Source organism: Paramisgurnus dabryanus, chromosome 2 (assembly GCF_030506205.2).
Source record: "Paramisgurnus dabryanus chromosome 2, PD_genome_1.1, whole genome shotgun sequence".
Classification (NCBI taxonomy): Eukaryota; Metazoa; Chordata; class Actinopteri; order Cypriniformes; family Cobitidae; genus Paramisgurnus; species Paramisgurnus dabryanus.
This window is the reverse complement of record NC_133338.1, coordinates 51,876,874-51,893,318: the sequence shown is the minus strand read 5'-3', so window position 1 is coordinate 51,893,318 and position 16,445 is coordinate 51,876,874. Positions and strand designations below refer to the sequence as shown.

At 36.1% G+C, this 16,445-nt stretch overlaps 1 protein-coding gene and 1 long non-coding RNA gene across 2 annotated transcripts in view; both read right to left on the bottom strand.

The window, feature by feature from the left end:
- The window catches only part of gramd2aa (GRAM domain containing 2Aa), a 35,863-nt gene extending 21,227 nt beyond the window's left edge, over positions 1–14,636 (bottom strand). The window contains exons 1-3 of the mRNA XM_073813663.1: positions 14,533–14,636; positions 12,460–12,465; positions 8,735–8,845 (exon numbers count right to left, since the gene is read on the bottom strand). Coding sequence (XP_073669764.1) covers positions 8,735–8,845; positions 12,460–12,465; positions 14,533–14,636 — 221 coding nt within the window. The remainder of the gene's footprint in view (positions 1–8,734; positions 8,846–12,459; positions 12,466–14,532) is intronic.
- Positions 620–4,006, bottom strand: LOC135769381 (uncharacterized). The gene is made up of 3 exons (XR_012336238.1): positions 3,118–4,006; positions 2,666–2,714; positions 620–2,271 (listed from the first exon to the last, which is right to left on the bottom strand). It is a non-coding gene; the product is annotated as an uncharacterized lncRNA (long non-coding RNA).
- Positions 14,637–16,445: the final 1,809 nt, after the last annotated feature.

Here is a 16,445-nt window from a genome sequence, read left to right as displayed (position 1 = left end):
TTATTTAAAGAGTGCTATTTTGGAACAACTAATTTTGTACTTAATATATTTTAGTTGTATATTAATTGTAACAAAGTACAACTTTAAGTGTATTTAGTGTACTTTTGTGTGCTAAAGTGGAACAACTTTAAGTGTATTTAGTACAATTTAAGTACATGACTGTTTTTGTGCTAAATTCATGCTTGATAAGTGGATTTAGAGTGTGTTTTATTTATGTTAGGAGTACATTACAAATGTATTATGAGTGTCTTGCAAACATACAATCAGTATATCTTAAATAGACTGTTTGCGTACATTCTATATATTTTTGGCCAATCCAAAATTCTAAAAACTGCCCTGGTGAAAAATGAATATGCCAAGTACATTACATTTTGTATACTTTTACATACCTGCAGCTAGATTAGTAATGAGTATACTTCAAGTGCGTTAATAATTAGTTAACTTAAAGAGTGCTATTTTGGGAATAGATTACTTTAGCTGGTAACATAACCAAAATAATTTTTTCCAAATAAATAAAAGCTGATTAAAACAGTCAAAAACAATTCATTTTAAATATATTTAAAATATAGTTTTATTCACAGTAGTGATGGTCAACCCGGATCTTTTTAAGGATTCGGGTTATTCTGAGTCACTCACTAATATGATCCGGGTTGTGCGAGTCACTCGAGTCACTTGAGTCACTTGGTCAAAATCTCCCAATTCCAATCGCTAAGTCATTCTAATGCCAACCAAGCAACTCGGATCACGCGTGCAGCTACGAGTTTATGACTCCTCTGCTCACAAAAAAGGGCTTATGTGACCTGAGGAACTCGTAAAAAACATGCATGCCCGTGGTAACATTATCAATAACATAATTGTAAAAGTTTGGTGTGTTTAGTTTCATTTCATAACGACAAATATATCAACACCACATTTAGAAGATGTCAGGCTTGGTTGACTTGGACGTGAGAGGAACGTGTCCTGTTTCAGATTGACTTAATCACGATAGGCTTCGGTTAATCTTGTGAGTGAGTCCCAGACAGAGCCGCTCGCCCGCTCCTGCACGGGTCCTGTGAGTGAATCACTCACGTTACTCTGAGTGACTCAGTCAACAAGAGGAGCCATGTACGTCCGTCGGTGGCGGATCTTTCCAGCAGCACTGCTGCAGCAGTCCTCGTATTTAAAAATGTTAAACATTTGCAGCTTCTACCCAAAACATTGTGCCAGTCAAATATTTCAACAGATTACACAAGCAAGGCTTGTTTCTCCTAGCCCAGGATTCAAGCTCCATGAGTTGAGTCACTCTCTGTGTGAATCCCCGAGCCGCAGACCAACTCATTGTCGCGCGCACGCATCCCTTTGTACTCGGACTCGGAGCTGCAAGAAATAATGATCCGGAATAGCAGCTTTTGGTTCACTCGGTACCCCCAGTCGACATTTGGTGATGTAAATTAACTCGTTGTTGCAAGTTATAGAACCTATGGCAGCTTATGTAGAGTTATTTGTTGTAATTCTGTTGTAAACATTTGAAGAGCTTTGTGTTTGATACAATTTCTCATTTTTAATGCAAAATCTGAGAGGACTCAACTGACTCGGGTTAATGGTCACTAAGGACTCATGGTTCTCGAGTCATTTTAGGGATCGGGTTAAATGATCCGAGTTTCGGGTGACTCGCTCATCACTAATTCACAGCATTCAAAGTGTACAGCATTTGCCTAAAAATTGAACAATTACTCATTGAAGAATGTCAAGATGATTGAGTTTACAACGTCTTTCTCTCCCAAATCAACTTTAGTCAAGCAGGTTTTGGTTCAGCCTAAGGAAATCTGAAAAAGAGAGACAATAAGCTCAATTAAAAAGTGTTTAATATTAAAACATTACATTTATTTAAGACTTACTGTATTAAATCTATAGTTTACTGGCAGAGATTGTATAGCAGATATATTTTTACCTAAACTAGAGCTTGACTTAAATGTCATCATATATATTAAGGGGCGGTTTCCCAGACAGGAATTAGACTAGTCCTAGACTAAAATAAATGTAAGAGCTGTCCAAACTGAAAACAACTTGCTCTGACATATCTTAAAATACATCAGTGCCCATTGTTTTACATCGTTATGCACATAAGTAATGTTTTTAGTAAGGCATGTTTGTTAAAACTATCCTAATTAAACTAAGGTCTAGTCCTGGATAAAGCTAATCCCTGTCCGGGAAACCACCCCTAAGAGTTTTCATTATAATGACTTGCCTATATGGGCTGCAAAATCCTCCTTACATAAAATACTTCAGCTCCTAAAGAAAGATTTTATTGTATTAAATTTAAATGTAAAAATTGTCAGAAAGAAAATGCAACAAGCAGACAATTGGGTGTTTCCTGGAAAGGGATTATATTAAAACAGGACTAGGCCTTAGTTTAATTAAGAAATATAACCAGTTTCAAAAAACATGCCTTAATAAAAACATTGCCTGTGTGCATTTTGAGGCAAAACAAAGGACACTGGTGTATTTTAAGATATGTCAGTGCAAGTTGTTTTCAGTTTGGACAGCTCTTACATTTATTTTAGTCTAGGACTAGTCTAATCCCTGTCCGGGAAACCGCCTCAATATGTATAACGTTATCTAAACTGAAGCTTGATTTACTACTACGAATGAATTATTATATCTTAAATAGTTTAAAATGACTTACCATTAGCTGCAAAGTCCTCCCTACAAATGTCTTTGAAAAACTTTAGCTTCTGAGGAAAGAATGCAGCATCATTAATACTAAATACAGTTAGGTAAAAGCCTTACAACCTCTAAACAGTCAATAAATGGTTAACTTTCACGCTACATTTAAAAAACAGATTTTCTGACGCTAACGTTACCTTTTTTCATTAACATATACATACACACCAATACATATATTTAACAAAACAATCGGGTGTACTATTTCGATATAACAGGCTGACAGTGCTATCTTTCAAACCTTTAACATTAGCTATAAGCTAAGCTAAGCTACACAGCAGCTTATCACTAATAGCGAGTTAGACACCGCGTTATTGACAACATTTCGCATTCGAAATATGATAGTCTACTGATAAACTTCAGAATGGTCAAACGATAATCAAATATAATTAATTTTAAGATATTTTAACGTACCTTGGGACTGAATCCGTCCGCCTTGAACGACTGGTAAAAATCAAAATACGTGCGTCGTGACGTCATCACACACACGTCAGATGCATTATTCAAATCTCAGAATTCACTTTTCTCTGAAATGCATTTACGAAAACTGTTTAAGTTTTGTACAGCTAAAAGCGGTATGCAATTGACTGAAAAACTACAAAAAAACAAACACTCATATTCCCCTTACGAAAATGAATGTTTTTTTTTTGTGGTAAAAGTTTAGTAACCATGTTTTTTTGGTGTATTGATTATTATTAGCAAAACCACGGTTATTTTGTGGTAAAACACAGTTAATTGGTTTATCCAATGCTTGACTATAGTGAAGTTAAAGTGTACCTTATGTTAATAGTATATTACAAATGTATACATCTACAATATAAAATGTAACTGAACATACTGCTCTCTCGTAATTTTAAGCCCACGTTATTTCTCCATAAAATAATATACATTTGTACACGCCATATACTTTCAAAATGTACTTAAAATATACTGTTTCTAAAGAATACTAAATAATGTATTTTAGAAATATACTGTCAGTGCATTATTATAATGATAACTTTAAGCATACCGATAAAGTATACCTAAAATACATTTTAAAATAAGTTTAAATTTAGTATACTTTAAAAATTGCACAAAACTTTAACTTTAAGTATATTTTTCTAAAGTATACTTTTAGAAAATATACTAAAGTATAATTATTTTGAAGTATGTTAAAAGTTTAATTGTAAAAAATACGCGCAAATATGTTGTAAGCATACTTTAAATATGTTTAAAGAAAGTACATTCCTTTGTAAGTATATTTGTAATGTACTATTGCAAAGTTAAATATACTTGAAATACAATAAAGTATATTTGTTTTTCACCAGGGTATACAGTCCATCTTTAGGGATGTACATGACTTGCATTAATAGTTCTTGCCGAGAGGGGCTCTGGTGGACCAATCACAGCGCTTGCGGTCCGCGTAGAACTGACGCGCTGTTAAAAATTTTGCGAGGTGCACGTCAGGCTACAGCTTAGAACTTACGCACGACTATAAATCGGGCTTTAGGCGTCAAATTTGCGTCTACCGTGTCTAGTTTGCCGCTTGAACATTTTGAGTTTACTCACTTCATTCGCGTGTGAAAGCCGCGTGTGAAATTCTAGTCAACGAGACATTCACGCGGAGATTCACGTCACTTCCTGTAATCATATCACTACTAGAGCAAGCTCCTGATTGGTTAACACGGCGCGTTTTTCCGCAAAAGTTCACATTTTTCAACTCACGCGTTTGCCGCGGCAACGCTCTACAACTAGACGGGCGAATGAGGCGGAATTGTGTCTACCGCGCGTGTCAACGCGGCTTCACATTGACTTAACATTGAAGTCACTCGCGCTTGACTGCGGCTGCTGTGTACACAGCATTAAAGTATAAATAAACTTGAATTGAATTATTTCTCCTATACATTAATAAGATTAAATAGAGAGCGAATTATATTGTTTGCTTACGTCTCCTGGTTTTCACATATTTCTCCTGAGAAAGACCCAAAAATCTTGCTAATGTCTGCTTTAAGGGGATCGCACACCAGCCGCGCAGCTCAGCGTCGCGCCGCGTCGAGTCGCGTTTAGGACAACTCTGAGGTATTGTAAACCGGAAGTGCACATTAAATAGCGCGAGCTTCATCAGATAGCGTCTACTCCAAAATGCAAAATATACGTTAGCAGCCAATGTTAATCGTTAATGATTTGGGACAAATATGATGTTATTTAATGTTAAACTATGTGAGTGGCGCTGTGTGGCGCGACAGGGATTTGAGCAACTTCCTGAGTCACAGCTGGGCGGCACGGACAGGCGCCACCTGGCGGCGCCGGTGTGCGTATACTCATAGAAAACAATGTGTTCGATTTTTTTAGAATGGCGCTGCGCGGCCGGTGTGCAATCCCATTTAGAGTATCAGAAGAGATCTCAGCAATGTTACAAACTGAGCTCAGATTTGTCTGCAAGCCAAAGTCAATATTATTGGAGATTTCAGTACGAACTCTTTCTCATTAATGAACATTTCTCATTAAAGAGCTCCTATCGTTTGATTCACGGTTTTACATTTCCTTTGGTGTGTAAGTGTGTATTAATACATGTTAACGATATACAGTACAAAAGGTACAAACCCCAAAGTAAACGATGACGCAATCCAACGTAAATCTCTTTTCTTGGACAACAACAAACACACAGATTGTAGGCAACAGTTTACTTTCTGGGATTGGTGATAACAAGACCAACATTATCATAATTCCTCCTGCTTCTGTAAATTAACTCCTGTTAGCATTGCATTGTGAGCAAATCTTTCAAACATGGTAATGAGCGTCACATTTCTGGCTGACGTACAGATTTGCTTGCCAATCAGGGACATAGTGCTTTTCAGATCCATGAGCTTTGTACAAAACGGGTGCGTTTCAAGAAGACAGGGAAATCTGGAGCCAAAAAAAGCAAGGTATGTGGAGTTTTTTTTTTTTTTTGAACTGTAAACCACCCAAATACATTGTTTTATACCAAAAAATGAAATAGGTGCACTTAAAAATTTAAACTATGCATTAATTTTACAGCTCCAAATTCCTTATGCACTTTAAGATTTGTTTCATTTCTTTCTGTTTTTAGAAGAAACTAATAACTGCAACTAGTTTTAAAGTCCCTTTTCTCACATTAAAAATGAACGGTTTTTAATAAAGCTTAGTGCACCAGACAGACTGTTATTATGCCATGCTCTGGTGGATGGTGACTGCAGCATGGTAATCTCATCTTGCTTTGCCTGCGGAGGTGGAGAGTTACCGGACTGGCAGGGTGCATGTGAGTTCTGCATAGGCAGGCTGATCAACAGCCAAAATGCACCTTGAGCCAGAAAGTGAATCTGTCCCATCGGCAGCGTGCGGTCAATAATTTATCTAGAAGCAAGTAAAGGGCACAAAGGTAGTCTAAGTGGGATTTTTACAGAGGAAACACAATCCAGCCGCTGTGATGGTGAACCATTCAGTCATTTCACCCTGTGAATGTGAGTTCACTGAACAGATGACTATGTGAACACATGATATAGTGCTCTGATAAATCCCATCTGGAAAGGCATTCCTTCAATTACATTCTGCCTCTGAGCAGACTTACATAACATGTGCACTACACGTATATAATGAGACCTGCCACCAGGGGATTTGCTGTTAGTTTGTCATGTTTTTTTCGAGCAACCACTTTTCCTCTTTAACGGAGCCTACAGACAGGTAACCTATGTTTTTTAAAAAAGCAATACAAAAAATAAATTTTTTATGAAAAAATATGCATTTCCAGTCATGATGCTGGATTGATCTGGGTTGCCAGATCACTGCAAAAAAATCTCACAAGAATTCGTACATATTTGACTATGTTGCTAATTCATCACGTCATGGGGGAAAAGCAAACTGAATAAAAATGAACAAAGGTGGTCGTACGAATTAATACGAACTAGCAACGTAGTAAAATACGTACAAATTGCCATAAGATGTGGCCTCACTAGCCCCAATAAAATATATTATATATTTATTATATATTCATTTTATATATTCATTATATATTAAAATAAGATATTTGCTTGGTCTTTTCAAGTGTCAAAATTGAGGATTCGATGCATTTTATTGTTTATCAGACAAAACTTTACTGGATAGTAAAAAACTGTTCAACGATTTGAAAATATGGAATATTAGTGTAAAAAAAATCTGAATATTGAGAAAATTGCATTTATTGTTCAAAGTCCAAATTAAGTCCTTAGCAACGCATATTACTAATAAAAAGGTTTGTTTAAGTGCTCTCTACTGGCTTACCACTGTAATGACCTTGTGGACTAATGGGAAAACTAACTTGAATGGGAAATCCCCAAAGAGCGGGTAGGAACCAGTGCAAATTTGCATACACTCAATAAAAGTTTTGATATATTTACGGTAGAGAATTTACAAAATCTATTTATGGAAGATGATCTTTACTTATAAAATAGATATTTTTGACCCATGTATTTTTGGTGTTTTCAACAACATTTGTTAATTTTTTTTAATACGGCAAAATAATATATTTTTTTGTCAAAAATATGTTTTAAATATGTTCTAAATACTTATTATTACATTGTTGAAAGTAAAGCTTTATGAAATATATTTTTTGAATTTTAAAATATATATATTTTTTAACCTTCATATATTAACATATTTCAAAATGTATTTCAGGGGCAACAAAAACATTTCTAATTTTATGGCAAAAATATATATTTTTCCAGGCCAAAATATAAAAGTTTGTATGAAATGTATACAATTTCATACAATGTTGCAATTAAAAATATATATTAATATTTTCAAACCTGTTATGTTTACTGGTTTGTAACATACAAAGTTTTTCTTTCAATGCGGCTTGAATATAAATGCCTTCAAATATATTTCAAAATATAAAAAAAATCGTTGAAAAATAAATTTTTGTAAACATATTTTAAAATATATTTCAGAACATATATATTTTGGCTATTTTTTGTATATTTTGAAATATATTTAAAATTCTATTTGAAAATATATTTTTTTGCTGTGTGGGATACAGTACCACAGCAAACTTTGGCAAAACCAACCTGATCTGACTGGAGTTATATGTATATTATATGATATGAGTCATATGTATATTATATAAGGTGACTAATTTGTATGAATTTGTAGTTTGAAGTGAATTGTACAAAAACGTAATTAGAAAAAAACAATAATGATATCCCGCCCCTAAAATCCGGTGTCACAGGAGCGAAAGCTAATCATACATAATAATAATAATAATATTAATAATAATGATAATAATAATAATATAGGGCCTTTCCAGAGCTCAAGGTTGCTTTATATTGCAATAGAGAAGAAAGGGGGTCGTACAAACAGTAGTCAAAAGAATGACAGACAAACATAATCAAAAACTGTTGAAAAGTAAAGCAAAAAAAGAAAGGAAAACAAATAAACGCAAGAATTTAGCCAACTTGTAAAATACGTACAAATTGCCATGAGATTGTGTTGACAAAGTCAACTAGTAAATCCCAGTGGCGGCCAGTGACTGCTTTTTTCGAGGGCACACGATGCGAAGTTCGTCACAACATGTTTATAGCCCGTCATCTGTGTGGTTTGTAATTTCAAAATATGTGTTCGGCGCTTCAAGTGAACCTATGTGCATTACGTGTTTTGTCAAAATAAGTGCCTGCTGCAGACGCGTCTAAAGGGTTTATGATAAAAGAGACGCTCGTGTTTGCCCCAATACTCGCATAATCTCATGCGTAAGCAGAGTTTACTGGTAAGTGAGTGTCTTGCGTGTATTTTGTGAACGTGAGCGTCTCTTTTATCATAAACGGTTTTGACTCGTGTGCAGCAGGCTCTTATTTTACAAAACCTGTGATGCACATGGTTCACATGACGCAACAAACACATATTTTGAAAACGCAAGCAACACACGACACTCCAAACACTTATTTTGAATTTGCACCCCTCAGATGAGCAGTCACAAACAAAAACCTCTACATTAACTCCTGACCAAAAGAAAATGAAAGCTGTTTAGTATGTATTTATTACTTTACAGTGTGTCATTACTTGCCTGAACTGTGAAATGTGAATGTCATCATCCTTTGATGGCTCTGAATGATTGTGAGGTGTCACAAGCCCCATATCTTCAGTCTGATGGGGATGATCGCTCATGGTCTTAGGCCTGCACAAACACACACACACACAGAGACAGACATATACACAAACACACAGATACACACAAAAACAGAACATATCTCTATTGAGAAAACACAATCCAAATTTAGTCATTTCCCACAGCAAAGAGCACATGCTATTTCAGGAGTACAATTAAAAAGGTGTGATGAATGGACCTGTGGTGGTGCTGTGTGAGCACAGCAATCCTATCAGCATTAACACAGGCGCTTCTTCTGCCCTATTTTTTCCCTTGTTATCTTTAATTAGAAAGCTTTGTAAGGCTGGAGTCTGTGTCATATCTGTTTGCCGTGACGCATCTCAGCCTGTTGTTGAAGGTCACACGACCTGATCTGCTGCTTATGCACCCTAGAGAGTTTACACACTACGCAGCATATACGCAGATGTGAGCTGCATCTTGAAATCCCTTAACTAGCAGTTATTCTGCTTTGTGCTCATGTGGACAGAAATAAGAATAGGGTGCGAGTTATGCACACGGACCAAATGTTCTTCGATGTACAGTGCAAAAATAATTTTCAAGAAAAAAATTTGTCTTGTTTTCAGTAAAAAAATATCAAAAAAATTCTAAAATAAAGATGCTTTTTCTTGATGAGCAAAACGACCCAAGAAAATAAGTCTAGTTTTTAGACCAAAAATATCACATTTAAACACTATTAACAATTGTGATAAGCGCTATATAAATAAAATTGAATTGAAAAATTGAATTGAATTTTAAGTGATTTTGTGCATAAAACAAGCAAAAAATCTGCCAATTGGGTAAGCAAATTTTTCTTGAATTTCGTGTTTAAGAAAAATGTTAAAGATTTTTTTGTTTACTCCATTGCCAGATTTTTTTGCTTGTTTATGCACAATTTTATTTTTACTGAAAACAAAAATACAAAGACATTTTTTTCTTGAATTTTTTTTTTTTTGCAGTGTAGGCATGAAACATTTGGAAATAAGCACACCAGGCTTTCCTCGTCTAATTGTTTTTGTGTTTAATAATGGATATATATAATAAACTGTCCTGAATGTTGAAGGTGAATTATTGTCCTATTTCTTCCCTCTATATTAGTAACACCTTTGCAGGATAACTGTTAATCCGTTTAACCAAATCAACTTTAGCTCTGCAGTAACAATAGCCTGTCTTAAAGACACACTCCCCTTTTTCCTGCTGTGTGGCAATGCCACTGATGTCGCATGTGGCATGTGGCATGAAATTTGTCTCTAAGTGCATGCAAGATGTTAAAGGGACACTCCACTTTTTTTAAATATGCTCATTTTGCAGCTCCCCTAGAGTTAAAATTTTTATTTTTACCGTTTTGGAATCCATTCTGCTGATCTGCGGGTCTGGCGCTAGCACTTTTAGCATAGCTTAGCATAATCCATTGAATCTGATTAGACCATTAGCATCACACTAAAAAATAACCAAAGAGTTTCAATATTTTTCCTATTTAAAACTTGACTCTTCTGTAGTTACATCGTGTACTTAGACCGACAGAAAATTAAAAGTTGTGATTTTCTAGGCAGATATGGTTAGGAACTATACTCTCATTCTGGTGAAATAATCAAAGACTTTGCTGCCGTACCATGGCTGCAGGAGGCGCAATGATATTACACAGAGCCAAAAAAGTAGTCCCCTGCTATTGAAAGTTGCCAAGGGGACTATTTTCAGGCGCTGGGTAATATCATTGCGCCTGCTGCTGCCATGATACGACTTATTATTAAAATATCTTTTGTGTTCATCAAAAAAATATATTTATACAAGTTTATAACAACACGAGGATGAGAAAACAATGACAGAATTTAAATTTTTGGGTTAACTAACCCTTTAATGGTTCACAGCGGGCAATGAAAAGAGGTGGGTTGTATTTGTGTAGGGTTAGCATGTAAAGCATTGTACTGTACTCCAGGAGACAGTACAATGCTTTACATGCTAACCCTACACAATTACAACCCACCTCTTTTCATTGCCCGCTGTGAACCATTAAAGGTTCATTAAACCATTAAATAGACCCATTCTCATTCAACATCTGCAGGTTGTATCTCCACCCCAGGCAGTTGACAGAGATCTTTTCTGATGGATACTTTGCAAGCATTATGCAATTTCATTGTGTTCGATGTAATGCGTGGGCACAATGCAGCTGAGCCTATTTTACTAACACCTGTGTGATAGGTATTTTCCCAGTAAAAGTCTGGCCTTTGTTGAATAAAGATAACGCAAATGAAAACTTCCAGGAAATTCTTTGTTTCATTTTGACACATTCGAAAAACAGTCTATTCTCATATTATGCTGACATATATTTACTATGGTAACCACAGTTTACACAAAAATACCATCATACAGTTTTGTAACTATTTTACTTAACCCATAAATAAATAATATGGGATCTCATTCAGGCAGTTATTACAGTTTCATTGCCTTCTAAAGTAATACACATGAATCACTACAGCATTTTGGCATGAATTATTGTATGACGACAATGTTTAAAGTGACACTTTGTAGTTTTTCAACCTTCATAATATATTTTCAAGACCCTTGTGATGGTACATGGACTTAAAATAGGTTGAATGACATGTCCACCATAGCCTGACGGGGTCTGTATTGCTTTTAATCGTACTTTTAAACTTGGGGTTTCTGGTAGTAACCCGAGCACAAAACAAAAAACTACAAAAATCTGCTCCAAATCTGTCACTTCCTCCACTTCCTCAAATTCAGACATGAGAGCGCAACTATTTATTTTCCTGATGTTTTTGTCATGGCCGAAGCAGCAACTAAGAAAAAGAAACCCAAGGTTTTGCCGGAAGAGACCAGAAAGAGAAAACGGGAGAGTGACAGAATAAAAAGAAGGACGAGGATCAAATATATTGGACCAGCATTTGCTCGCTGGCGTAAACTAAACAAGGAGGAGGGGTTTCTGACCGATGCTGACTTGGCCGTCATGTTTTTGTACTAGTAAGTAGTGTTATATTGCTTGCATATATAAGTCCTGTCTGGCACCCAAACACTATTTTTTTTTACATGAATTTTACTGGAGGCTACTTGGAGAGTTTAGAGAGAAACTTATATCAAATGACATTGTGGCGCCGTGGTGGCGTCATTGACTTAGGACACTGGCGTGCCGGGTTTGATTCCCCTTTAAGGCAATATTTTTTTATTATAAACTTTAACCAAGTGACCCCCGTTACAACTGGCTTGTAAACGGCAGCTACGCGATCTTTTGGCGTTTAAAAAAATAAAACCCATGAAATTATATTATATGACACATGACATGCTGGAAGGCACACTTTGTGACCTAAAGAGTTGTCTTGTTTTCCTTTGCGACAGTGCTGCGGCACTTAAAAGACGCTGACGTAAAAAAATACATGTTTAGCGCCCCCTAGTGGCCAAAAAGTTCCATGGTGTGCCTTTAATATTTAAATCTAAACTACACTACAATAAACATTTGAACACAAGAAGGGATATATAGTTAAATGAAAGATGCAATGTGGGACTTTTAGCAGCATTTAGTGGTGAGACTGTGAATTACATCTCAGTCCACAGCTCACCCCATTTTTTCAAAACGCATAGAGAAGCTACGGTAGCCTCCACAAGACAAACATGTCATCATCTGAGACCGAAACCGCATACTTCCATACTTTATAGTAGACAAAAAGCACTGCTTCGCCTACTATGTAGTATAGAAGTAGGTGGTTTCGGACGCAGTGTTAGTAACTTAAAGCAACACTATGTAGTTTCCATGTAAAAATGACTTACAGGTCCCCCATGTGGTTGAAAAGCGCAACAGTGCCTGGTATCAGACACTCTTCTGCAGGCAGGGGGAGAGGCGGGGCTGTGTTTCCTACCCTCCACCACCACTTTCAGAGTGTGCTTGTAGCAGCTAGGAGGCTGCTCAGTTTGCAGCAACAGTACAATTTGTCCAGTTAAAAGTTGTTCTATCACTGAAATAATTTTAGAGACATTATTTAAAGGTAAAAAAAACTACATAGTGTTGCTTTAAGACAGTGACTTCCATAGGGGAACCATGGTGTATGTAGATATAAACGGCTCATTCTAAGGTAATTAAAACAACACGGTTGCATTATGTAGGGTCGTTATACACCACTGATAATACAGTTATGTATATTATATTGCAATTCTGTCAAGAGATCCTTGTAATGTGGCATACACACCAATCACGAATTCAACGATTTGCGCGAGTAGACGTTAATAGACACGAAAAGATGCGAATAGACATGGAGCGAAACGAATTATGTGAATTGGGCGGCGCGATTGCCGTGAAAACATGATGTTGAGCGAGGAGCGATGCTTCGCGTTTGGTGTGTACGCTGCATAAAAGGGTGTACAGACAAGACACGAATTTACGATTTGCGCATGATACAAAGTTAAATCCTATGATCTAGAGCGAGGAACACAATGTTTAGCATTTGGTGTAGGCAGCATAAAAGTCCCACATCGCACCTTTAATGTCTATATAAATGTAATATGCATAAGTTTGTAATTTTTAATACAATTAATAACATTTAGTGAACAACGGCAACAAAGCGTCATAAAATAGAAATGGTTACTAAATAATACAATTTATGTATAAAAAAAATCTTCCACCAACTATTAACAACTGCTGCTTAAGGAAGTCGTCTCATTAAATCTCAATAGTTGTGAATTTCAATAATCGTTTTACTTTATTGAAAATTATTTTAGACATTCTGCTATACATTTACAAAACAAATTAAAAAACAAGTAATATAATGTAATTTACTATAATAATAAAGTGGATGCTAATCTTAGGTCAACACTAAACAATAACTGTGTCAAATCAAACAGGTTTAAACAATTCATTAATCGATTTAAAGTCTGACTGAGGGTCAATCTCAGTGTGTTTATATAATACGCATTAATCTGCTAAAAAAAACCACATACCTGACGAACTCTCGCTCCACGTGCAGATAACGACATCATATCAATGTGAAATAACAAACAACGCTGATAAAACTCGTTTTAAATGAGATTTAGCGATTGTAAACAGAAACAGCTATAAGTCTGAGAGGAAGCTTTACTGAATGTCAGGAGCTTTAGTGGAGTTAATGGATCAGTGTGCTGAGGAAACTCATAGGATTTATTCTTTACTATCAGCGCGCGCGCGCACACACGCACTGAGCACAGAGAGAGATTGAATTTTTAAAAGCAAGTTTATTTTGACTGAAAAATATTAATAAACGGGTTATATAATTTAATTCTGAAAGCAAACATCCGAAATACAGTGTAGAATAATATAAATTATGAAGCAATATGTATTTGTGTGCAAAGTGTAAAGAAAGATATTCAGATTTGACGTGAAAAGCATATACGTCATAATTAATTCAAGCAAAATATGTATTTATTTTTTATTATATACATGATATTATTATATTATATTCCCATAATATAAATAAAATATTTATGTGATATGTTTTAGATGTAAAGTACATCTGAAACAATAGAAAATGTATACATTAAAGCCTTAACCATAGGTTCGAAACAAAGATGCTTCATTTTGTAAAATATGCACAAAACTGCAGTATATGGTTTAAAACAACCCATGCTGGGTCAAATATGGACATTTTCTAGGTTTACCCAACTGTAAATTGAAACAATCCAGCATTTTAGAGTATATAAAACATACTGTAACACACAACACTTGTTTCATATGGTCTCACCGGTTGTGACAGGCCCAGGTGTTGTGACCTCGGGGACGTCTGTGTGGCTCGGGCCCCTCCGCTGAAGGAGCATCAGAACTGGCAGCGTATATAGTGCATCCCATGAAACCCCAGACATCCACTTCAAACCTGGTAAGCTATAGAGAAAAGCTTCTTCCATGCCAGTTAGCCGCTTTTGTAGGATTTTTTTTTCAGGAAAGAAACCATAGCCTCAGCATCTCCCTCCCTTCCTCCTCCCACAGCAACAATAATCAGATTATACATTTACACTCCACAAAATCATCCTCACATAATCTGCCGCTTCATCACGTAACACAAAAAATCAATTTTGTCAACGACACAAAGCTCATTACACACACTGAAAGGGCTTTATAGCTCTCATTGTGCATATATACCCAAACATGATCAGAGACAATTTCTCTACAGAAATGTCATTGTTGTCATATGACTTTCTAAATGCATTAGAGTAAACAGAAATGCACGTGAATGTGGTATAATTCCAGGCATTCGGAATCTTATATATTTGTTCCAGTGAATGGTGAAGCATTTGCAATATTTTAGGAATTTTTCTAGGGCTGCATATCGATTAATCGCAACTAATTGTTTGCAGAATAAAAGTTTGAGTTTTCATTATATGTGTGTGTGTGTGCCGTGTATAATAAACACACACACATGCACGGATACATTTAAGAAATATTTACATGTGCATGTAAATTTTTATATTATATAAAAATATAAATACTTAAAATAAAAATATATCTTTTTCTTAAAATTATTTATGCACAATGGTGTGAAAAACTGTTGCGCCCCTCCAGATTTCTTATGTTTTTGCATATTTGTCACACTTAAATGTTTCAGATCACCAAACTAACTTAAATATTAGTCAAAGATAACACAACATGCAGGTTTTAAATAAAGTTTTTATTATTAAAGGAAAACAAAATCCAAAACTACATGGCCCTGTGTAAAAAAAGTGTTTGCCTCCTAAACCTAATAACTGGTTGGGCCACCCTTAGCTGCAACAACTGAAATCAAGCGTTTGCGATAACTTGCAATGAGTCTGCTACAGCGCTGTGGAGGACTTTTGGTTTACTTATTATTGCAGAATTGTTGCAATTCAGCCACATTGGAGAGTTTTCAAGCATGAAACGCATTTTTAAGGTGCATCTCAATAGGATTCAGGTCAGGACTTTTGACTAGGCCACTCCAAAGTCTTCATTTTGTTTTTTCAGCCATTCAGAGGTGGACTTGCTGGTGTGTTTTGGATCATTGTCCTGCTGCAAAAGTCACAAACAGATGGTCGGACATTGTCCTTCAGGATTTTTTGGTAGACAGCAGAATTAATGGTTTCTTTCATTTATCACAGCAAGTCTTCCAGGTCCCAAAGCAGCAAAACAGCCCAACCACCACCATATTTTATTGTTGGTATGATGTTCTTTTTCTGAAATGCGGTGTTATTTTTACACCAGCTGTAATTTTACTACTCAGGGTTCCCACACCTTAGTTAACTTCAAATTTAAGGACCTTTCAAGGACTTTCCAGGTCCAATACCCTCAAATTCAAGGACTAATGTGGGGACACGTTTCAAGTGAGGGCAAGGTTACATTGTATTCCCTTTTGAGGGAACTCGCGCTGCGTCACTGCGGTGACACTTTGGGGACGCCTCCAGTGGTAAGTGCATCTGAATGGCGAGGCTTAACAACAAACACAGGGTGACGCGGGAGTCAGGAAGTATATCGCTATCTGAAATATTGCCAATGATGGTGGCGTTACAGGGACGCAGGAAGTATGGCAAGGGAGACGCATCGTCTCGTTCCCTTCTCAAGGAACAACAGTTATGCCTGGCTCACACCACAGGATAATCGGGCCGAATTTACCCCGATTTTCCCCTCCCGAGAATCCGAGGGAAAATC